Here is a 24451-nt window from a genome sequence, read left to right on the forward strand (position 1 = left end):
TGTTACTTGTTAAATGTTTGGTATCATATGCTTTTGTTCTCTCTTTGCCCATCTGTCCGGCTGGTAACCTCTGTTGACAGTTTCATGCATGTAACTCTTGATGCTCGCATGCCCATTTACTTGTTGAAATTAAAGTACACTAAACCAAACATCACAACATGAATTAACTAGGCGTTAGCCAAATACCAACTTAGCATACCGGTACCAGGATGATAGAATATTTGTATTAACTTAGAATTCTGATCATGCATGCGCACTGCTCATCTATCTCTTGTTGAAAGAAATAGGGGGTCCAAAAATGTTCGTCAGTCAGTTCCATATTAGCCACTGTGTTCGATGTACAAATATCGAGGTTGAACTTACCAGGTGCTGGGAGTTCCACAATAGCTACAGCTAATGCACGAAGAACAATTTTTGGTGCATGCATAAGGGCCACTGCAGCCGAAAGGAATGAAGAACTAGGATACCTGGAAACAACTCTGTTATTTTCTCATCTGTGTCAAAAGATTCGCTGGGGGTCCTCCAGATCCAGCAGAGCCACTCCCAGCAAATGCCGAGAAGCCAGACCCTTGATTACCACCAAAAGCTCCAAATCCACCTTCCAATTCAACCAAATGGAGTTAATTCTCAGAAAAATGGAGATGGAGTTAACAGATTCTAAGCAAAAAAATAAGTGTGAGATATGTGCATTAAAGCTTTAGTAGCTGTGGAGCAAATTGGATAGAATTTACTATTAAGTCACATTTGTCCAGACGGTCAAACTGCTTGTACCAAATACATTATTTTCAATTAAAAGGAATACCTTGATTTTTAATCCTTTTTGCCAGTAAAGAATGGTTAGGCATATATCATTTGCCAAAACCATACGAGAACTTAGAAGTTACAAATGACAACACTATATTTAAGTTATGAAATAGATTGGAAAAGATGGTTAGGCAAAATGATCAATGATTACTCGATCAATAATGGATAAATCCATTATATGCTATAGAGCTAAGTAAATCATGGTATGCAGAACAGCTTATGACTTACCGATTGAAAACTAGCTGTGAATGAACTTAAATTAGCACGCTACTGCTAGAGCAAATACCAAACACTATTATTCACAAGGAAAATAAAAGTAACGCATTTATGTAAAATAGACCTAATAGAGCAGCCTTACCAAAGTCAAAAACAGACTGCTCATGTTCCTAATATGGAAATTTAGTTCCACATTTGGTTATATGCTAGCAGTTCAAGTTTAAAGAATAGTTGGGGAGTGGCAGGCTTTCTAAATTTCACAACATTGTCACAATATATATCAATCAACAAGATCAAGTTGATAATCACCGGTTCGATAATTAACTACTATTCTAGGACATGTCTCAAACACAAAGATGTGGACACATCTAACCATGAACATGTTGATGTAGGCTACATCATCATGATCTCAAAGACGAAAACAGCAAAAATCCAGAGAGCTCACCACTGCTGAAGCCACTTCCCTGGGCTGCACCTCCAAAGCCGCCACCAGATGAAGCCGCAGCCGCAAAACCCCCACCTTTGGAGGCAAGAGCAGCAAACCCTCCACCAGTAGCAGCAGCAGCAAATCCTCCGCCAGCAGGAGCAGCAGCTGCAGAAAAGCCACCGCCTGTTGCACCACCAGCAAATCCAGAATTGCTAGAAAAGCCCCCGGAAGCAGAGGCACTAGCGAATCCACCAAATCCCCCAGCACCGAAACTTCCCAATTGGCGTGATTGTCCAAAAGAACCCAGGACAGATCCAAGTGCTTGCTGAGCACCAAATTGTGCAGGCTGCCCAAATCCTGACTGCTGTGCTGTCCCAATTTGTGCAGGCTGCCCAAATCCTGACTGTTGCGCAACTCCAACTTGTGCTGGTTGGCCAAATCCTGACTGAATTTGTGCTGGCTGACCAAATCCTGCCTGCTGCCCAGCTCCAATTTGTGAAGGCTGCCCAAACCCTGACTGCTGCGCTGATCCAATCTGTGCAGACTGTCCGAATCCACTAAGCCCACTTGAGAATGCACTAGAAAATGTACTTGAGCTAGTTGATTGAGATGACTGTGCTGGCTGAGATGAGGGAATACTCAGTGACGCCGGACGGAAAAGCTGTCCTGGACTGGTTGTCAGGGTAAATGACGAACCTGAACTCTTATTGTCAGAGGTAGTAAATGAGTTCCCAAAGGGATTGGATTTTGGGGGACTTGAAGAAGGCACAGACCCAAGACCAAACCCACCAAGGGCTCCCAAGTTGAGATCCGAACTTGCAGAAGGAACTTCCTCTTCCATATCATCTTCATCTGATGAGGGATTGCTCGGTCCTACATCTTTTCCGGTGGAAGTGACAACAACAGATTCTGCAGACACTGGCACCACTTTAGGTGCAGAGACAGGAATTGAAGGTAAGCTTCCACTGGTTGCTGGAATCGATGAAGGTTTGCCTTCAGTGATTGGTACGCTTGAGCTAGTACTTGCAGAAACGGTTGTTCCAGTTACCTCTGATGTAACCACTTCAGGCTTAGATACAATTTTATTCAAGCCAGTTGATGACTCCTTAACAGGCATTGGAATAGATAGTAGGGAACTAGATATGGTACCATCAGGTAATGGTGATGAAGGTTTTGTCATTGATTCCTTTGATGGAAGAATGGAAGGACCTGTTGGAGACAAAACATCTGATGTTTTTGCAGCTGATTCTTGCATAGTTGACGAGGATGATGTAGCTGAAGAGGGAACAGTTGGCTTAATAGAGCATGGAGAAGATTGTGCAACAGGTGTTGGTGGAAATGCAGGAGGTTGGAATGCCACCTCAGGTTTAGCTTTCACTGGGCTCTGCACTGTTTCAGTAATCTTACCAAGTTGCACAGTCTTCCCTTGTAACAGAGCAGACTTGGGAGGTTCAGGAGACAAAGACGGTTTGTTAAGATCTCTAAATGCACCACCCATATTCTGTGGAGAAACATCCAGTCCTTTTGTGGTTCCCAAATATGGCATTGCCTGTCCACCTTGTTTGTTCTTTGTAATAATGGATGACGCACCTCCAGAATCCCCAGATAAAGTTTTCACGGTCAATGGACTCAGAGAGAATTTTGAGCCCGTCATCAAAGGCGACAAATCTGGGAGTGTACTGGTATTAGTTTTTGGAATGACAGTGGTTTTAAATGTCAAAGTACTTGACTTTGGCATGGTATGAGTTGTTCCAGAGGATGGAACATTGGATGAGCTGATATTATCCCAGACATCCTTATGTGAATAACTGAATGACAACGGTGAAGATGAGCCCAACTTTGGTGTCTGGTCAGAACTTTTCAGCTGCCCTGGTAATTCAGGATACTTATGCTGAGGGCCTTGAGATGGTCCAGCCGATTCCTTTACCCATTTGAACAGTGTGTTGTGCTGGGGTCCTGACGGCTTTGTTTTCTCGTGCAGCACTGTAAAAATGATTCAATAAGAAAGTTGTACCCAACTCTATAATCAAACTTTCTTAAAATAATGAAATTTCTACTGAAGAATTGTTAAATAGCTTACCTTCACTTGGATAATGCAGCTTGTTTGCATATGATTCTACTATGGAGGAAGTGGGGCTACTGCTGGACTTCTCCTGGGACATAGCTGCCATCTGAGAATCAAATATTTTCTTATTTGACCTGAATGGCAGGTCACTGCTGATCTTGAGGCGCTGTTGTTGCGCTATTCTTTTAACAGTAGTTTTCTGAGGCTCCAAACTAGCCAGGCTCTAAGAAATTGACAAGTATTTTGTGGTTAGATTTGCAGCCAATTCACCATACATAGAGCAACAAGAAAATACGATGAGAATGTGCCAAAAGAAAAGAAGTGCAGAAAGAAGTGATAAAATGGAACAGAAAGATCCACATTTCTTCCCTCAATCATGTGCATAATGCATATATATGCAAAGTTTGGGTCTGGGTTAAAAAATTTACCCTATCCAGTGACTCTCTCCTCCTCCTTGCAGTCTCAGGCTCAGCAGTCTTGGAAGGCCCTGATATGCTAGTTATGTGTTCTCTCGTTGATGGATATCTCTTAACTGACTTGGAAGGAGTACCACCTGAAAATTTGGCTGCATCCATCGTGTGATCTAGACCAATCGATTCAAACAACTCTTTGGCCACTGACCCTCGCTTTGTAGAAGGAGAACTTATATTTAGTGCAGATATTTGTTTTGAGAGGCAGTCTGACAGTTGTTCAGCTGCTGCTAATTGTGAATTAAGCGCATTGTAAACACTGGATATTTGTGTCTGACTGCACAATAAGAAGATAAAAATCAGATAAGAAACTCACATACATCGATTTATATTTGAAAACAAAAAAAAAGATTAAAGTATTCTTTTCAGAATAAACAGTTTCTTATTACCATCACCATCCCAAAATAACTTCATCTTTGCCTATCTCACACATACCAATACAAAAGCCAAAAGACTAGGATACCCATCACTTTTTCAAACTCCAATGCATTTATCCCCAACTTCCTCAAACTCCAATGCAATGATTGCTCTAAAGTTGAAGCATTTGTGGGACAAATGAATTAGGTAAAGTCGTAAAGATGAAGTTATTTTGGAACGGAGGGAGTACTAAGAAAGAGTAAAGAACAGTTTATAATTTTGTCATTATGATGTGGTAAAAGTCGTAAAAGCGACTTTAGAGATATGTTAATGTGTGAGAACAAAATCAAAGAGGTATGAACAAGCTAACAGCATATGTACAAGCTACTACATGCATCTGTACCAAGATAGTTTCTGCTCACCCTGATCACATAGCAAGCTAGCAAAGCAATTGGTTACTTTGAAAATTCAGAAAAATAATTGGATATTGATCAAGTTTGGTACACCATCCATTTAATGATATGACTAAACACACAGGAATTGCTCGTGAGGTGTAGTATTGAGTACCTGGATCGTGCCTTACTAGAATAAATAGCTCTGCGACTAGAAGCAACTCTTCCTGTTTCTCCAAATTTGTTCATCTCCAGATTATTGAAATGCCTCTCCAGCTCTACCAGCTGGTTTGTCAAATTCTGTATGACAAAAGAACCACGAATTACAAATTAGGCTGTTGATGTTATTTTCCTTAAAAAAAAGAACATAAAGGGTCAGATTGTACCTGGTTAGCCTTGAGAATATTCTGCCTCTTCGCTTCGAATTCTGGACTCAATTTCTGACGGTTCCATATATCCCAGTATTGGGTATCTGAAGATTGGTCGACGATTCCTTTCATGTAAGCTTGCCTAGCAGAGACTGTAGAGAAACAGAAATAAGTTTCTTATTTAGTGTGCTAACCAAAATTTAATTTACCCAGATAGCAGATGCAGGCTAAGTGTGGCGTCCACTTCTTGCCTAGAAGGCCAGGAACACTTTAAACCCTTTAATTTCCAATTGAGATATAAAACATTGACATCAGTAGAAAAGGAGAAACCGACAAATCCAAGCTCAAGTCATGATGGGTAAAACTCCTTTGTCATGTCACAACCATATCATTCACTTGGAAGGCTTTTTCAAACCCACAAAGTCGAGGAACTAAAAACAGACCAGGTCTAGCATACACTCAAGTTAAGGGCAAGCAATCAGCATTCCGCTTTCTGGGTTTCCTCAATCCTTATATATGGAATGCACAAAAGCATTGCCAAAACAACAAATTTGAAATAAATACAAACATAAAATGCCATCCCCACTCTCCACAATTGCAATGTTGACAAAATGTTAAAATAGCAGCAGAGCAAACCAGTTCTTCAAACCTAACCCTGGCCTGACGAATTGTTTTTATTTTTTTTTCAATATATATAAATGTGCAGTAGGCATGTATTAGGAACTACTCCCTCTGTCCCAGAATAAGTTAATCTAGTACTAGGATGTGTTACATCCAGCACTTGATTAACTTATTCTGGGACAGAGGAAGTATGAAGTAACCAAAGTAATGACAGTCATCAATTGATGGAAATATCAGAGATGATCGATATATCAATTTTCATTTTTTTTCCCAAACGCAAAGAGAGAATGTTGGTATTGGATGACCAACAATATCAACTACCAAAACAACGGCACCAAACCAGGTGTGGATAAAACTTAGCTAATTATCTGTAAGCACTATGAAGATACATATAACCTATATTTCTTTCAGGCATATATTGAAGTACTAGATGTAGTGTGTCTATTGGCAAAAAGAAATAACCACGAGTAGTAGACGTGCCTTGAAACATCTTATTCCGCAGGTCTTCAACTCTTGAACACTGTTCTGCTATCTTGTTCTGGAGATCAAAAATAAGAAGGAATTTCTTTAGCAGGTTAAAGGCAGAACTGGAAGATAAGAAAGGTAAAGGAGACCAAAAAAAAATGTGTGGTGAAAATTAGTATAATACCTTGAAGATCTGCAACAGTTCCAGAAAATTTTGCAAATCACCCTCAAACATAGAAAGAGGCCGTTCCTGGAAGGTTATGCAAGCATCTCTGAAACCACCATCCTTCTCTATGTATGATAGGAGTGTATCTAACTCCTTGGTCATATCATTAATCTGTTTAACAAAAGGGTAAGAAATTTACTAGTTGAAATAAAGATAACAAAAGGTAGACCCAAATTCCAATATTTAAAATATTCACTCTGTTTAAGGACATGTTTCATACAGTATTGCACAACAGTTGAGGTGAATAAGATATTAGCATGAAAACAATTGAAAGAGTAGAGAGATGAAATAAAACAGGAACCGAGCATGAGTGCAGAAGAACATAATTATCTATATTTATACCCTATCCTAAGGAGATTTAATATGGCAAATTGAACTGAAAAGGTTCAAAACATCATTTCCGAAGACAATATTCAGGAAAATTAATTACATGCTGAATCATAAAAAACAGACCAAACTGAGGCATTGGTAGTAAAAAAACATTATAATCAAATGTTTTTGTTGATCTTACACTGTAAAATTTTTTAGACAGGTCCTGTTCAGTATCGAACATTGCGCCTAACTTGAAATTTTTAGAATGGTCCACTACTGCATGTGTTCTGTCATGTGGTTTGTCAATGCTTTCCTGTGGTAGAGGTGATCCACGGGAGGTAGGAAATGCCTCAAGATTTCCTGTGCGAAAGCCAGTGGATGAAGGTCCAGCTGAGGAAGGTTTTATTGGAGAAATTGATGGTGATGACTTGGAACTTAAGCCAACTGAACTAGGAACTTTCTTATCGGTAGTGTAGCTGCTTTGCAGCGGGTGACTTCCAAAACCAGGTTCATTCCTTTCTCCAGGCTTAACCAGGGTAGATCCATCAGAAGTGAACACTGATGATTTATTAAAGCTAAGGTTACCATCTTTCTTTGAGTTCTGAGATCCTCCAAATGCTCCCACCGGCTGAGTGGAAGGTATGCTTCCTTTACCAAGTTGGTTATTTACGAAATTGCTACTGCTGCTTTGTTGCCAGGAAGAACCTAATTCACTAGATGTGTTGCTTCCAGCTGGACTCAAACTGACGCTATTAGCAGTAGAAAAGCTGAAAGATATTCCAGGTTTCAAGTTGCTTGCTGGTGCTAAGAAAGAGGCAGGTGCAGGTGAGGAAGCCACTATTTCCTTGGCTTTTGAAACTGGAGAACTGTTTTTCATATCTGTTGATCCATGCAGGTCTCTATCTGCAAGATACAAAAGGAAGAATTATTAAGTCTCCAAAGAACTTGGAAACCTAACAAACAACCCCTCAAAGATAAAGTAACTGCCGCATAACAGTCCTTTTACCTGGTTGTACACTAGAAAGCTCAGCCCCATCTGGGCGAATACTCTTGTCCAATGAGCTGGTAGCACTTGGAGTAAACTCTTTTCCAGATACAGTTACAGGTGAAATTTCTTTCATCACATCGCTATCTTCAATAGCAGATAGCTTTGTTTGAGGTAATTCAGAAGGATCAGAAATCCTAGGTAAGAGACCAGTGGCAACACATTAGTTTTTCTTTCCCAAACAAAGGTTAGTACACAGACGCTATAGCAAGTAATAAACAGACCATATTTTTGTTTGTGATTTGGCACTGGCAAACAGAGGTTGACTACCTGGCAAGATAATATATATTCAGTTTCCCTTCACCAGTCAGATAAAGTAGAATATGTTGAGGAGCAACCTCCTTTTGTTCAGGACCAACTGTTACTGTGATCTTCTGAAATAATGACACATTCTCGACACCAAACCCCAATATGACATTGTCATCACCATTCTCTGAAATGGTAGATTAGAGTAGAGAAACCCAAGTTTAGACTTTATTCACAGAGAAACAGTCTGCTCTAGTTGCGGCTGAATTATGTCTTACCTTGTAGGTCAATCCTAGGACTATATTTATCCTCCAACATCTCAAGATATACTACAGTTTTTTTGTCATCAGTTGCAGATGACCACTTCAAGAGAGAAATGTGTTCATCAATGCTCTTTTTGTTGGAAGTCACCATTAGATCCCTGTCAAATTACAATCACAGCTAACAAATGTTGGAAAAAAATATAAGTAAAAATAAATGCAATATTACCACATTGATGCTAATTGGCAGAACTAAGAAGATACTAATGCCCCAATCTAAGGTCAGAAATAACATAGCCAATTAGAAAAGTTGCATTGTGCAAGTTTAGTCCGTATAGCTTAAAATTTCAGCACATATACTATTTTACTTCATGCTATGGACAAAATAACATGAAATCCACCTATTAAACTCTCAGGAGGTGACAAAAGAACAGAAATGTTTAGCTAAATAAATACTTTGATCAAGTATTTACTTGCTCACAACATGAACATTTCTGTTGGACTCTTAGAAGTATAACAAAAAAAATACTGTGTAAATTGCAGCATGATAGAATATATCCCCACAAAATATGCCATATTTATCTATCAACACAATACAGTAGATAACTCAGGTCTGCATACCAGCGATGCAAATAGCCCAGCAGCAGATTAGGTCCAACTCCAGATGGTAAAACATCATCCATGATGCCTCGGAAAAAATCCACATAGGTGAAAACAACTGACTTGCTTGAATTCTGTAAGGACGTTGAAAAAGCACTTTAATCAATCAGAACCTTAATGCTAGAACTTAAGCGGGTAACTGGATTGCTGTCTCATTAAGAGGGCACCTCGATCAGTCAATACTTTTAAGAGGTCACAAGCTTTATAGCTTTATAACTTATTGCTTGAGTTCTATTATAGTTTTCAACCTCGCCAATTCATGGATGAGAATTAGGAAATCTTGTCGTCCGAAAAACAAAAAAATTATCACATATATATTAATCATGCACATGTTCTTATTGATAATCAGAACCAAATATTTTAGTATACATGCAACATCATAACATCCATATCATAACAAATCTGCTGTAAGCCCAAGTATTAGTGTTCTGGTACTGCAGTTTGGAAAACATATATGTATATGACAAGAAGTTAACAAAATGACTTTTGTTCTTAGGAATTCTGTAAACTTCTGGTTGTTCCTTCAGAAGGCTAGTTTCATAATAAAAACTACTACCTCTGTGCCATAATACAACTACTTTTGCCATTTCTTGAGGGGATTAAGGTTGAAGAGAGAAATGGTTGTGATTGGTTGAGATGAGGGAGTAGGTGAAGAAATTAAAATTGGGATGGTTGTGATTGGTTGAGGTGGGGAAGTAGGCGACTAGGCGGAGAAGTAGTAGTATTTTGGGACAAATGTCAAATGCCAAAGGTAGTTGTAACATTGGATGAAGGGAGTACCAAGTTCAAATCATAGAAAGTATCAATATACAGCCAATTCATAACAGCTCAAAAGCCTCTTAAATTTTGGCCAGTAGACACGGTATGGATCAAAGGATTCATCCACTGAATTAATGCCAAGGATTATGTAGCATTTCAATATATTAGCACAACTCATACATATATGAGCACACAAGTATGCAGATGCACGTGGTTATGACAGAATGATGGAGATGAAGGCTACAACATTCAGAAAATGGTGATGAGTTGTTCCTCTCAAACCGCTCCTCTCTTCTTTGAAGACATAATTTCCATTTGCTGAAATATATACAAATATTGCCATCACAGCAATATGAAAATATGCGTAAAACTAAATCCTTGATTATTTAAGGTAGCTTGTTTCATACAAGCATATGATAAAAAGGAAACATCGTTTTCTAAAAAAATAAAAAATAAATTTCATGATATATAATCTACACAGCAGAAGCAACTGGAACTAAACGACAGACTAACCTCAAAAAATGTATTTCCGCCGCTTCTTATTACTTGGACAAGATAACCCTCTTCATTGCCTTCTTCATTCAATCTTACAGAACCAACAACAATACTGTCATCGCGCACCCACCCAATCGAATCCACTGATAAAAAGAAAACATTAATAACAAATCAAAATGATCACCTACTTAACACAGTCCAATGCATTTGACTGTGTGCCTGCAATGATGGCAATAGAATAATAAAAAAATGAATAAGATGACCTTGAGGAAAAGAGCATAAACTTCATAGAGCATGGAACAAATCTTGAAACCCATGTTCACCCCATTAGTCATTTTTATTCTATAAGTGGCGATCATATTTGTGGGTTGTGTTTTTCTCACATATTTTTGGAAAATAAGAAACGGGTATGTTTAGCATGTCTGTGTACTGTGACGCTAAGAGTAACAAACCATGTGCTGCTCATGAAGTTTAGGCCTGAGTAACAAGCTTACTTGTTTCATTTACCACAGAATAGAAAACAATTTTACGAGTTTTACGCACTAGGACGTAGTGAGCCAATCAATATGTCCTAGTGTGTAATAGTGCTAATAGTGCTACCAAATTAAGCCTGGTGATGATTGTATCTGTTCTAATAGTGCTACCATAAACCATTTCGTTTAAAAATGTGTGAATAATAATAACTGCGAAGAACTTGGAGCAATTCAATAATTCATCCTGTAACTGGGGAATGGAGATACAGGCCACAAAAGAAAAACTGAATGGTGCTTACCTTTGATGCTAGCATCATCTGAATCACTATCATCAGACCATAGCTGGAACAAGAGGGGCATGCAACATATTTCCTTAAAATCTGATGATAATATGTTAAGTGTATTCTTTTTTGAAAGAACAATGTGAGTCCCTTCCTTGCAGCAGTCAACTGTATACATTTCAAAACGATGGGAGAATTCAGTTCAGAAACTAGTATGGTGGTGATGGTTAACTTCAATTACAACAATGAATCATTGATCAAGAAATATGCTATGCTAGCACATAATGGCCAAGGAGTGTGCTAATGACTAAAGGCAGGAATGCGCCAAAGATAAGTACTCAATATGGCATCATCCTTTTTATACAGCCCACAACAAAAATCAATCTAGTTTGTCTAGCTGTCTTCTGTAAAGACTAAGCATTATAGAAAAAAGATGACTCATAGAAACAAAGATCTGTCGAATGAACTTGCAATACCCACAGAGAGATATATGTTGCAAATGAACGATGTTCTTGTAATTTTCATTCACAATAATATAGGCTATAGCATCAATAAATTAATGGTTCTTACCATCTATGATCCAAATATATACCATTTACAAACCAATGCATGTTTAACAACTGTACAGATGCATTTCTAAAACAAAACTACAAAAAGGATCCTAGAACATGATCTCCTATCCAAAACAGTAACACGACGAAATAAGGTTTTCAAGTATTGAACTTCACAACAGCCAATAACAAATAAAATTTACTTTATAAGGTGTGAATATTGAATATTTGAAATATATTGGTGTATGCTATATCTCACATCTGCTTCAAGAAAGTTTCACTGGAATTTGTAACAGTTAGTCATTGCATAACATTGTGCCTCAAATTTATTAGGAATAGAAGAAGCCACAAACCAGCATCAACATTTTCCATTATGTCCTTCAGACCTTCCCCCAGACTTCCTTGAGACAGCAACCCGTCTTTCGAGAGTACAATAAAGGCTTTGGAAGCATGATTTAGCCACTTGAAATCTTTCACAGTGCTGGATCCTTCCAAGGTACATGATGACAGTGGTTCCACATCCTATGTAGCATAATTGTGAATAGCATGAGTAGAAGATACATGAGCAAAATTACTAGATGTATAAGAGATCCACGAGGTCAAAGTGCAAATAGACATGGGATACTGAAAACATTCACTGACTATAGGTCATTATCGCATAAACATTTCTGTCAGATATTGTTATGTAAAATGCAGCTCAGTAGGATATATATTAAAAAAAACAATTCTCCGGTTCTAATAAGTTGTGCTGGCCCTGTGGTTGAAATTTATCATCGACATGAGGGAAGGAGATGAGATAACCTTGTCTGTGAGCAGGGAAGAAGCCGAGAAGAAGTGGATCACACTGCCTGCGCAGGCAGCAAGCACCGATTCATCACGGGAGAGTTCGAGGAGAGAGACCCCGGGGAGAGGGATGTCCGCGACGCAGCAGTCCCGTGCGCAGCGGGTGGTCGACTTGCCCTTCTCGCGCGCCTCCTTGCTGGCCTCGATCAACGCCTTGGTCGTCGCAGCCATAAACCCTGGAAACACGAGGGGAAACCCGAAGCGGTGAGATCGAGATGGGAATGCCCTGGTCCGTCGCGACTTCTCCGTGGCTTACCGTTGGGGTGGGCAAGGAAGACCGCGGCCCGGCGGTTGGAGACGGCGAGCGGGCGCGAGGGAGGCGACTGGAGGTCGAAGAGCGGGAGCGGCGAGGAGGTGGTAGGGAGGAGGGGGATGGGGTCGCCGGCGAGGCGGAAGACGAAGTCGGTGGTGCCGTCCTCCTCGCCCTCGACCTCGTCGGAGAGGTCCAGCTCCCGCGGCGGCGCCATGGCCCCCCACCGGTGGTCGGAGGAGCCTAGGGTTTTGGGCGGGAAGCGGGACGGAGACGGCGCGGCGGCGAGGGAGCAATAGCAAATGGGGTTTCGTGAAGCGAGAGCGCTAGTAGCGGAGGCCTTGGCGTGGAGTGTAAGCAGAGCCCAGCAGCGTGGCCGGCGGGCGGGCGCACGCGGCGGAGGGGAGAGGGAGAGGCGGAGGCGGCCGCTTCGCTTGCCGGCGGTGATGGTGGTGGCGCTGAATACATGGGCTCTTGTCGTTGCCCCGTGGGCTTAATTGGGCCTTCTACTGGGCCGTCACATATATTAATTTGGACTTCTTTTTATTGGGCTTGACCTTGACGGTGAGTAAGAACAGAAGGCGCATGAATTTCAAGGAAAGCTACCGGAGGCGAGAAAATTCCGGCGATGTCGCGACGGTGACACGGCGACCGAACACAAAGATATCGCCGGCAAACTCACGCAAGCACCGCGCGACCGACGAACGGCAGGCGGAACCGCGCGAACAGTCGCTGCTTCCTTTTCGTCTCCACCTAGCGACGTGGAGCAACGCCATACACACGCTCCCATCCGCACGCGCATTTCCAGCCTTACTACTCTCTCGCACCATCGTCTTCCATCCGCCCATCTACCTCCCTCCTCCGTCCACCCTAACTACGGCGGGTCGCCGGCCATGCTCGCGTTCGCGGTCATCGTCTCGCCTTCCGCGTGGCCGAGAGCCGTCTCCTCAGCTTTCGCGGCGGCCGTCTTCGCGTTCCTGGACGTCGTCGACGTGCTCCTCTGCTTCGTGTACGGCTTCCTCGACGCCGTCTTCGAGGACAGCCCGGTCAGCTGCTACTGCCACGGGAGCCACAGCGCGGCGGCGCTGGACGACGACGACGAGGTCTCCGACACATTGTACCACCGGCGGAGCGCTCTCCGAGACGCGCTGATGGGGCTCGTCAGAGGCAGGAGCGGCGGCTCGCCGGAGACGGAGACGGAGCGGCGCAAGGGGCGGAGCCCGAGGTGGTCGGACTGCGGCTGCGATTCGTGCCGCGCATGGCAGCGCCACGACGACGGCCGGCTGCACTTCGTCGCCAACCAACCGCCGCCGCCGCCAAACGGTCTCAACCGCTTCCGTTATTTCTGTTACAATCCTTTCGCTTTGCCGTGTCGGCGACATTAACGTTCGCGAGCTTAGCTTTTGCAGATGGAGCAGTGACAACGACGCAGCAGAGTGGAGAAGAAGACGCCATCTTCATCCACGGCTTCACCTCGTCATCGTCGTTCTGGGCAACAGTGTTCCGCGAATCATCCATCCTCAACAACTGCAGAATGTTGGCGGTCGATCTCCTCGGCTTCGGCAAGTCTCCCAAGCCGGCAAACTGCATGTACAGACTGAAAGATCACGTCGAGATGATCGAGCGGAGCCTCATCGATCCACTCAACCTGAGCTCCTTCCATCTTGTCAGCCACTCCATGGGCTGCATCATCGCCCTCGCATTGGCTGCCAAGCACCCAGAACGAGTCAGATCAATCACACTGATTGCACCGGTAAGTACAGTACATATATATCTGAAGAAGAATCAGTGAGAGCTCTGAATTTAATTAAGGAAATATCGATCCGTTGCTTTGGTTGTAGCCGTACTTCGGAGCATGCGAAGAGAAGGCGAGCCAAGTGGCACTGAAGAGACTGGCGGAGAAGAAGCTGTGGCCGCCATTGCAGTTCGGATCCGCAGTGATGTCATGGTACGAGCACATTGGGAGGACTGTCTGCTTCTTGGTCTGCAAAAATCACCTGCTCTGGGAGCGCCTCTTCAGGCTCATCACAGGAAAGAGGTAATCACATACTAGGATTAATTCAGAGTTCAGAAAACAAAGCTCCTTTTAACTAAGATTGATTTTAAACAAAAAAAAATGTTGTTGCATGCTGCAGGGATGTGGACTTTCTGCTGGGTGATCTGACGAAGCACACGCACCACTCGGCGTGGCACACGATGCACAACGTCATCTGCGGTGGGGCCATGCTGCAGGACAGGAACCTGGAGGCCGTCGAGGCGGCCGGCGTCCCGGTGCAGGTGATCCACGGCGGCGACGATCAGGTGGTTCCGGCGGAGTGCGGCCGCCACCTCAAGGCCAAGCTTCCCGGCGCCGAGCTCCGACTCATGGAAGGCTGCGACCACAAGACGGTGGTTTTCGGCAGGGAGAGGGGATTTGCTGAGGAGCTCAGAGCATTCTGGTCCGCGTCTCATCAGAATAAGCAGCTAGCAGCATCTGCATCAGGGTGGGCAGGTTAACGGATGTTGATTGTTGGTGTGTAGAATAATGTCTGATATGAAATCATGATGTAGCATAGAGAAATTCAGTCCACACTTTGAAATTACTGGTACTACAATTTTTAGAGATTAAAGACTAGGGTGAATCCATCGACACGTTTCTTTCGTCAGAACAGTGTCCGTATATTGGAAAATCCTTTTCTAGCTCGTGGATTGGCAGATTAATCTTTGAATTTGCAAAGGGGACTTGACTGTTTCAGATATAAGCACTCACTCTTGTTTTCATATTATAAATCATAATATAAGTCGGTTTTATTTTTTTTCTATTCAAATTTTATTTAAGTTTAACCAAGTTTATAGAAACAATACCAAATGATTTAATATTTTTTTGATAGTATATTTGTTTTGTGTTAAAAAGAAGTTACTATATCTTTCTACAAATTTAGACAAACCTAATAAAAATTGACTAGAAAAAAAAGTAAAACAAATTATAATATGAAACTGAGGGAGTTGATACTATCGACGACATGAAGTTTGGCCTGACAAATGTTCATACCCCCATGTGGCTGTTAACTGGGAGATATAGATTCCTTTCCCGATTGATCAAAGCGCACAGAAATTAAGTCGTGCATATAGTTCAGCTACATTTATTCTCCGATCGCTTTCATAGCTTTTCCTTTTCTCATCGATCGAGCTGATTGCTGCTTCGCGTACGCGCCTAGAAATACAGCACGCCCCGTCGACCCGGGGGGTTGCAGATCGATCGGAAGCTCAAACGCACGCTAGCTACTGCAGGCACACCAAGCTGACGAACGACAACATGAGCACCACCGGAAGGGCTCTCCTCGTCGCTCTCGCCGCCGTTCTTCTCGTCACCGGCGACGCACTCCTCGCTCCCGCCGGTGGCCAGGAGCAGTACACCAAGGCGCCGGCGGAAGCGCACAAAGGCTACAGCATCGTGCCTGGTGAGCATGCAATTGAATCCATCCTAGCTATACTCAAACTCCCAATGTTATCAACTTATCATGTGATGATGATCGTCATCGTATATCGTATATACTGGGCCACGAGAAATATTGCATAATGGGCCCTTACAGATCGCATTACGGGGGCAGGATGTCAAGGCCCATGACCACGAGAAATTTAGCATACTGGGCCGTTGCAGACCTAGCTGGTAGCCCATGCCAAGAAATCAGTCCTCGTTAGTTTTGTACCACATCGCCTACCAGAGAGGATAGGGAGAGCACCCAGGGTATAAGAAGAGGGGTTCAGCTTCGTACCAACTCATACCTTTCTCGGCCTTTTGGCTAAGATCAAGTGTAGTATCTGTTCTTATCAGTTTAATATCTGATATGTGGGCCATGTGCCCACTTCGATATTAAATTTATTTTTTATGGGGGAGGGTCCACCATAGTGGCTTGCCACTGGGGCCCTCGCGTGTCGCCCAGGCGTTGCACTGCAGCCTGGGCCTGGCGCACCCCAACCAAGTCTCAACTTAAATTTTTAATTTTGTTTACAAAATCTAATCTAAGTTTTAAATTTATTTTTACCAAAGCTCAATCGAAGTTTTAAATATTTTTACTTCATTATTTCTTCATGCTCATTCAGGCTTGGTTTCAGCCCAGGAATGCAACTATTTTGAATCGACCCAAATTCCTTCAATTCGTAAATTCCTGCATCAATATGATCCCTTAGGAATTCGATTTGTATTTCTCATCACTGTACATATGATGGCTGTATGAATAATCTGACAGCCTGAATATGAACTAGGTTCAGTGATACTAGAGATCGCTTGGATGAGTTGGGTGGCCGACAAGTGTTATCCTCCAACCTGTCGCCGTTACTGTTCAGAGAGGATAATAACAAACGAGTACTATTGTAGCATAGTCACCCAGATTCCTAGCGTTTATACGTACTACAGAACGTATAATATCCGGCCTGTTGCTTCCCTCAACAGAGAACATGAAAGGCACATGATAGTTCAGCGTTGCTGATAAAAAGAGCACGAAGATTGAAGGACACGACGTAACATAGGCAAGCACAACTGGTTCAATACTTACTTCAGATTGTTAGATTTGCCTTTCCATGCCATGATGTAGTACTAGGCCATCACTTCCTTTAAAAAGTTCAGAACTTAACCTCTGCTAAAGAGAAGAAAGGGAAGACAGATAAGTTCAGCAATCAGCATTCCTGTTGCTAGATACTAGTAGAGTACAAAACTGCATGCATACAATTTCATGATTACCATATCTAAGTCTGGTAACTGTTCAAGACTTGAAGTGTTTATCATTCCTTTTGCTACCAACAAAGAGAATTTGAGGCCGTCTTGCGATATGTACGATTGGTACGTACTCGGTACTCTCTCTGAATGTTGAGCAAGCAATGAGCACACACACACACGATGACACGAGACATCTGAAAATTGGCACTTCGAGACTTGTACAGTAGCAGTAACAGTAGTAGTACCAATCCGATGTTGAGATGGATTGGGTGCAAACGCATGCAGGAACCAAATGAGGCCCCAACACCTGTATCATATCCACGATCTCCATCTCCATCCATGTTCCCCAGTACTGCAAATATTGCGCCAGCCACTGTATGATATACATGCAGGGGGATCTATCTATATCCACAGTGTTGAGAGCACCCACCAATCGCAGGCACGAGACGTGTAATCCTGTCGAGCCAAGGGACCACCCACGAGCGGCAGATCAGAGAATTTCACTATTGCAGCGGCTCCATCTCCATACTGCAGTCGATCGATCGATCGCCGACTCGCCGTCGCCGTCGATGTTGCTGTCAGCCGCCGACCGGCAGGCAGCCGCTCTCGATCCCTCTCTGAGAAAGTCGAGTCTGAATTTCTTCGCTGGCCACACTTGGCGCGCAGCTGCGTGCGTCGTACTCGCTCACTGTCCTCTCCTCTCCTCGCGTTGATGCCGTGTCCTACATACTGCTAGCTATCAAAAGCAGCCTCCTCCATTATTTTTGTGTAGCTGAAGGTGGAGAGAACGTTCCTTCTTGAGGCCTTTTGTTTTGTTTTGGCCACGAGTTTTCCATGCGTTTGTCAACTTGTCCTCCCCTATTTATTCCTGCAGAATTCGACGTGTGAGGTTTTTGGTCGGGAGTTACTACTAGCCACCAGTATTTCTTCACTCTGAAAATAGTAGGAGTATTTTTTTTCTAGTATATCTTCTTCTTCAGATTCAGCAAAACGGCTAAGGAATTCCTTTCGGTTGGTTTCTTCAATTGACTATACTTTTTAGTTATGAGGTTACTGTCAGTTTCTTTGAGTCTCATCTGAAGACTGGAAGGGTTTCAGATAAAATAAACAGCCATCCCCATATGTTTTAAAACAGCTGTATATTAGTTCTACTTTAATGAGTGATTATTCCGCTTTTGTTCTTCCTCCTACCGATTTCATAATTAAACATTGACCAAAAGTAGAGGATTATTGGTGAACCATACCATGGGAATGTTAAATTATCTCTAGTCACACTAGCCATTTTTTTAATCCTGTAAACGGCTGAAGGCATATGTTAATCACAAACCAAATCGTGTACATAAAAAAATTGCAAGGACCTATTTTTTAAGAGTCAGATTAGGTAGATCTCAAGAATGATTTGGAGCCGACAGGGCCCAGATTTGGTGGCATCAGCATGGTAGCTTATACTCCTAAATCCATAGCTCACAACTGGCTCGAATGTTCATCGGAGAGGCATCTTAATTCATTCAGTTATAAGTGTTCCCTCCCCTGTTTCAACCATAGCATCTGATTAAAAATCTTCAGACATTTTTAAGCCCATTTCGAGACAATTAAGCCACTAAAATCAGTTATGCTACATTTCCAAAAAAAAAAAAGAACCTCAGTTACCTTGAGCCGAGTGCACCATGTGCTGTATTGCCGTGTCCGTCAGGTAAACAGTCCTTATCATGACTCAACAGTTCATAGCTCCTACATGACCATGATATGCTCATCGAGGATTACGAGCATGTGAGTGAGGGGTCACCGAATGAATCAAAGAAAAAGGGACAAGATGATGGATCGATGGATGTATCGCCACCAGCACCGGCACCAAGCTGCAGCAGATCGAGTAAAGCACAAGATTGTTTTTTTTTTTTAATTTTAACGCAAGGAAAGACTGTTGAAAGAGCCTTTGTGCTCATGAAAGGGCAACATCACTTTTCTAGATAAGGGAAAGACACCTTTTATTATAAAAAAATATTGCAAAAAAATGTTTTTTTATTTTTAAAAAAGGATCTTTGAGCTGCTGGACGAGCAAATTTGACCTTGTTCATGGAGAGAAACCGTGCGTATGCATGTCTTGGCTTAATTTGCATTTCGTGTCCATATCGATCGATCAGAAGATCACGAGAAGTAGCTCACGTAGTACATCTAGATCGTCCTATCGAGTACACGAGCAGCACCACGACAAAGAAAAAAAAAATCAAACATGGAAATTTCCATAAAGAGGTTTGATGGCGTGAACCGTTTTGCAGAGCCAACTGTGTTTTGCAAGCTTGCATAGCATGGATCTACACTGAAAAATTATTAACCAATAATTCTTACAAGCACACTGAAAATTAATCAGGCTTATGAGCTCCTCTAATCCCCTACAGCTACAAGCTACTGATCGAATCGAACTAGGGGTGGTGATTCTTTTGGTTCCCATTCGATTCGAATTCGTTTCAGTAGAACCAGTTGGATCCGGCGTACTTCGCCGGCGGTTGCTGCATGGCGCCGCCGTAGTCCACGGCGCCCCCTCCTGTCACGTTGAAATTTGAACTGAACCTGAACTCCGGCGCCGCCGCCGCCGTGGCGGCGACGTCGCCTCCGAACGGCGCGTCGTCGCGGATGAAGAAATTAGCCTGCTGCTGCTGATGGTGGTGGTGGTGCATCTGCGTGGCGGCGGCGACGTCGTTGTCGTACATGGTCATCAGCCCGGCGAGGCATCTCTGGCCGTCGACGGGGAGGTCGAAGTCGAAGCTGCCGAGTGGCTCGAAGATGTGCGGCGGCGGCGGCTTGCTCTCGGCGGCGGCGGCGGCGGCGTTGTGCTTGCAGGCGTACTGATGGGCGTTGCGTTCGTTGCGGTCGAGGAAGCCGAGCGCGTAGTTGCTGTGCGGGCACTGCACGTTGCCGCAGGTGTAGACGCGGGCATGGCTGTCGCTGCTCAGCATCAGCTCCGGCTCGCTCCTCTTCTGGATGAAGTCGACGTCGATGGCCTCTTCCTTCATCAGCGGCATGATCAGGAACTTGTTGTTGCTCAGAGCAGCATCCATGGTGGTGGTGAGGTCCATGAACGCGGTCGCGTCGTTCTGCGCCTTCTGCAGGTTGTTGTTCCCGGCCTCGTCGCCGTCGACTCCTTCGACGTCGTACTCGCCGGAGACGCTGGCGTTGAAGGACGCGGCGGAGAGCGGCGGGGGGAGGGCGCCGGGATGGAGCTTGAGATAGAGGTCCTCCTCCTGCTTGAGGACGGCGAGCCAGGTGACGATCTCCTTGGCGGTCATCTTGTCCTGGAGGCACTTGGACTGACGCACGAGGCGGCGGACCTTGTCGACGTCGGGGGACATGTGCTTGATGACGGCGGTGAGCACGGCGACCTTCCACGCCTTCTTGAGGTCGTGCGGCTTCTTGTACGGCGGCGGGCCGAGCTCCTTGGGCACGCCGGCCTCGGGCCACCACGCCTCGCTCCCCTCCGGCCACCACGGCGGCGGCACGCCCTTCTCCAGCGGGAAGCGGCGCTGCGGCGGGTCGCAGTGCTGCATGAGCGCCGAGAGCAGCGATCCCAGCGTGGTGTCCTGCAGCTCGTGCAGGGAGTGCGGCCCCGCCGGCGCGGCGCCGCCGGCGTCGCCGTCGCACCCCGGCACGGCGTTGTCGGCCTGGTACTTGGCGATGGCGGCCGGGCCATTGCGGTCGAAGCGGACCTTCTCCTTCCACCATGAGCGGAGGTTGTCGGAGGCGCCGCTCACCGGCTTCCCCTTCTCCGGGATGATGCCGTACACGAACCCCTGCGCGTTGCACACCTCCATCATCTTGAGCATGTACTTGAGGATCCCGTCCTGCGCCCGCGACATCTTCTTCCGCCGCGCCTGCTCCTGCGACTGCCGCTGCTGCCTGCCTCCGCCGCCGGCGTCGCCCGCCCGGCTCTCCCTCCCGGCGCGGCTCTGCTGAAGCTCCTTGAGCCGCTTGTGCCGGACGCGGTCGCGCCACATGCGGCGCTCCAGCTCCTCGATGTCGTCCACGTCGTCGTCGTCGTCGTCGTCGTCGTCGCCGTCGCTCTCGTCCTCGGCGGCGAATCCGCCCTCGTGCACCTGCTGCTGCTGCGGCGGCGGCGGCGCCGGGTTGACCAGGTCGCCCTCGCCGACGAAGCACTCGCCTCCGAAGAATCCAAAGGCGGCCTTGCTATCAACGTCGGCCTCCGCCGCGAACGCCATGCGCCGATCCACCATGGTCACCGCTGCTCCCATCATCTCCTCGATCGTAGCACAGACTGACTTAATAGCAGCAGCAGAGCAGTAGCTATCTATAGATCCACCTGCACGTAAGCCGACCTCGAATTAGTTTTTTTTCCCCATAGTAATTACTTTGCTGATCAATGATCATAAGCTTTTGGTAACTCAAATGATGATTTCATTAACAAAGAGAAATGGTTTAGCAGAAGTGAAAACAAGCTAGAACATGCGCCCATGTGCCAAATGATGAACAAAGGATCATCAAAGGCCATCATCAAGTAAGAAGACAAAAATAAAATAATAATCGGGCCGTATACAGACACGCATCAAAATCAGGGAACTCAAAATGGAATCTTTATTGAATGAATCCTAGGAGCATGGAACACACACATACCTCTCTCTGACTCTCTCTATGCCCTTATCTGATCTCCTTCTGATTACTCTACCACTCTTTCCATAAGCTTGGCACTCAGCTAGTAGAAAGAGAAGAAGAGAGAGTGCCTTTGTGTGTGTGGACTGGAGAAGAAGAAGGACGACAACAACAATAAGGAGAAGTTAAAAAGGATAAGAAGAGAGGAGAGGAGAGGAGACGATGCTGCCAGCCACGAGTCCACTGTAGGAGGAGGAGGAAGAAAGGAGGAAAGAAGCAAGTAGGGGCGGGCGACGACGAACCGAGCGAGAGGTGCTGGGAAACAACAGCGACAACTACCATTTATAATGCCCTCTTGACTAACGCCTTTGCCCAAATTCAATCCAGGAAAATGCAGTACTACGGTTTTTAATACCACGTGTTGAGTGGTATCTCTCCTCGTGCGCCGATGAACAATTGTACTACCAAACCAAGGCGGCTTCTTTCGCTCAAAAACAAACAATTTGCCTTGCAATACACAATACTGCTGCGTACACTCCGTCAGTGACCAAGCAAATTTACCAGCATGATGCTTGTAAAACATGGTTCAAGCTCTGAAAAACAGTTTTTTTAATTAAAAAAAAGCTCCGAAAAACAATTGCGGAGTTCTGAACTTTTTTGTTGCAAAAGGGAACACACTGTTCATCGGCTTTAGGGGTGGTTCCTAGTTCCTGCTGGAAATTAAAAGCACAATAATTAGACAAGGTACCTTCATTTGCTACGTGGCGAACTCTGTGCTAATGGCCAAAAGGACCAACACAATCAGGGCCCTACCATACCACCCACACCACATGTAGTAGCAGCAGCAGTTTACAAGAGGCCTGCAAATTCTGTTGGGGAGAGGTAGCTAGGTCTCCTCCGTCTCCATGGAGATGGAGACCACATATTTACTCATTAGCCTTATCGCACAGCTATTGTTTTGGTTGGTTCCTCTAACTCTGAGATTAATTTCAGGATTTCAGGCCCCATGTAAAGGCTGGCTGGACCATCATGCCCATCTTCTTCTTCACTTGTGTCATTCTCCCTACCATTTCTCCATGTTTATCTGTAGGTGTCGGCAGGTTTGGCCAGCTTGCTCTCTCTAACTTCATCTGCAAATTAAAACCCAGCACCTTGATAGCGATCCACGCGTTTACTAAAGGATCGTTGAAAGACACCTCTTTCATCTGCGCTGCTCTTAATTCATGCTGTTGTATATTCATTCTGAAAAATGTTGTGTTGCTGTGCTGTAGTCAGTAACAGACTAACAGTAACACGCCTCATGCACATTCAATTTTGGAGAGGTCAAGTTGTAACATAAAGAATGAATTCTCAGGATCAGATTTCAGAAGACAGTGAATGAGAGAGAGAGATTTTGCACCATGTTTATGCCTGATGCTTTGATTGACAACAAAAGCAAGTCAACTGTATTAGCAACTTGCAAGCGTGGAGAGTAGTACTAGTATATCGAATGCTGCTGGGTCGACCATGTTTCCGGTAGCAGTGGCAATGATTGGCCCAAGTATTCTAGAGAGTTTTATTCAGTTATCGACATCTCCTCCCCAATCCTTTGATCTGATACACCACGTTGTACGCAATGTTTGCCAACTTATTTAATCCAGTTTGATAGTTCTATTTCAGGTCGTTATCGCTGTTAGTTTATTTTGCTTCTTTCTTCAAGTCTCCAATAGGAGGGATCACTACATTTGCAAATGCCGACTGAATTTTTTGAAAGATCGCCGACTGAATTTATTAACTTTTTTTTTTCTGAAGGTCAGTAAACTTGGTGTGACAATTTCTTGCCAAATTTCGGCACAAAAACAAGATGATTCATACTAGTACTAAGAAAACAAGATGACTTGCTTTAACTTTGTGAAGCACATGCCATCTCTCCAAAACCCAAAGTGAACAGGTTCTCTGAACAACGAACAGGTAGCAGAATAGCTCGCGGTGTTGCATGTGTAGGATGTCGCACGCAGCAGCAAAGTTTTACAAGAGTTGCAGATAATTGACGATGACAAGGATGTGCTCCCTCCTCATCAGGCAAGGATCTCCTTGGATCATCTCGAATCTAGATAGATACTCAGGAAGATCTCAGGAGCAAATCTCGTCGTCAATGGTGTTCAGTTCACTGAACAGGGCTGTAGAAACCTGCAATGATCTGAACATTGGAGTTCCAAGTCATTGCTTGGACTTGTGTGCAATCATTTGTCCATGTTCAGATCACTTTGGGCGATGGTCTTTCTGAATGACTTCAGAAATCTAACTCTATATCACTTATATAGCATGAAACATATGCGTAGTTTGCTTAGAATTTTTTTTGTCAAAGTTTATGAACTTTTGAATCTTGAGTTCGTTGTGTCTTATATCACTTTCATAAATTCTGAAATTTAAAATGCCTAAAAAATTTTTGAGCACATCTCTGTTACTCAAAGCACTTGAAAATGTTATACTGCCACATCATCTATATATCCAAATCAGTTTCAGCTTAAGCAAGCATTGGCAACTGTGAAAATTCTCATTTTATTCCTCCATATTCTGAACATGTTTGA

The 24451-nt window shown here is 44.2% G+C and overlaps 3 protein-coding genes, 1 long non-coding RNA gene and 1 other non-coding gene across 6 annotated transcripts; 3 read left to right on the plus strand and 2 right to left on the minus strand.

Moving 5' to 3' along the window:
• Positions 1 to 202: 202 nt before the first annotated feature.
• On the minus strand, positions 203 to 13018 carry LOC4344328 (nuclear pore complex protein NUP214). Of its 2 annotated transcripts, none has more exons than XM_015791081.3 (18): positions 12593 to 13018; positions 12295 to 12512; positions 11847 to 12015; positions 10961 to 11110; positions 10207 to 10331; positions 8896 to 9008; positions 8293 to 8435; positions 8039 to 8201; positions 7730 to 7905; positions 6923 to 7626; positions 6370 to 6522; positions 6201 to 6258; positions 5118 to 5251; positions 4907 to 5031; positions 3941 to 4259; positions 3528 to 3735; positions 1466 to 3430; positions 203 to 598 (listed from the first exon to the last, which is right to left on the minus strand). In XM_015791081.3, exons 1-18 carry the CDS (start codon positions 12801 to 12803, stop codon positions 483 to 485), a joined length of 5250 nt encoding a protein of 1749 aa, XP_015646567.1. In that variant the 5' UTR covers positions 12804 to 13018; the 3' UTR covers positions 203 to 482. The 2 variants fall into 2 exon arrangements, with proteins under 2 accessions (XP_015646567.1, XP_066168171.1); XM_066312074.1 differs by having other exon boundaries at positions 6183 to 6258.
• Positions 13019 to 13479: 461 nt separating this feature from the next.
• On the plus strand, positions 13480 to 15324 carry LOC4344329 (probable lysophospholipase BODYGUARD 4). Its single transcript, XM_015791082.3, has 4 exons — positions 13480 to 13909; positions 13996 to 14339; positions 14428 to 14624; positions 14722 to 15324. The coding sequence occupies exons 1-4, from the start codon at positions 13480 to 13482 to the stop codon at positions 15080 to 15082; spliced, it is 1332 nt and encodes a 443-aa protein (XP_015646568.1). The 3' UTR covers positions 15083 to 15324.
• A 415-nt stretch (positions 15325 to 15739) lies between these two features.
• On the plus strand, positions 15740 to 23543 carry LOC112939602 (uncharacterized). The gene is made up of 2 exons (XR_003243361.2): positions 15740 to 16026; positions 22875 to 23543. It is a non-coding gene; the product is annotated as an uncharacterized lncRNA (long non-coding RNA).
• Positions 16348 to 16544, plus strand: LOC112939737 (U2 spliceosomal RNA). The gene has a single exon (XR_003243610.1). It is a non-coding gene; the product is annotated as a U2 spliceosomal RNA (small nuclear RNA).
• LOC4344331 (protein ETHYLENE-INSENSITIVE 3-like 2) lies at positions 19585 to 22195 on the minus strand. The gene is made up of 2 exons (XM_015791088.3): positions 21906 to 22195; positions 19585 to 21594 (listed from the first exon to the last, which is right to left on the minus strand). The coding sequence occupies exon 2, from the start codon at positions 21527 to 21529 to the stop codon at positions 19748 to 19750; it is 1782 nt and encodes a 593-aa protein (XP_015646574.1). The 5' UTR covers positions 21530 to 21594; positions 21906 to 22195; the 3' UTR covers positions 19585 to 19747.
• Positions 23544 to 24451: the final 908 nt, after the last annotated feature.

This window comes from Oryza sativa, chromosome 7 (assembly GCF_034140825.1).
Source record: "Oryza sativa Japonica Group chromosome 7, ASM3414082v1".
NCBI lineage: Eukaryota > Viridiplantae > Streptophyta > Magnoliopsida > Poales > Poaceae > Oryza > Oryza sativa.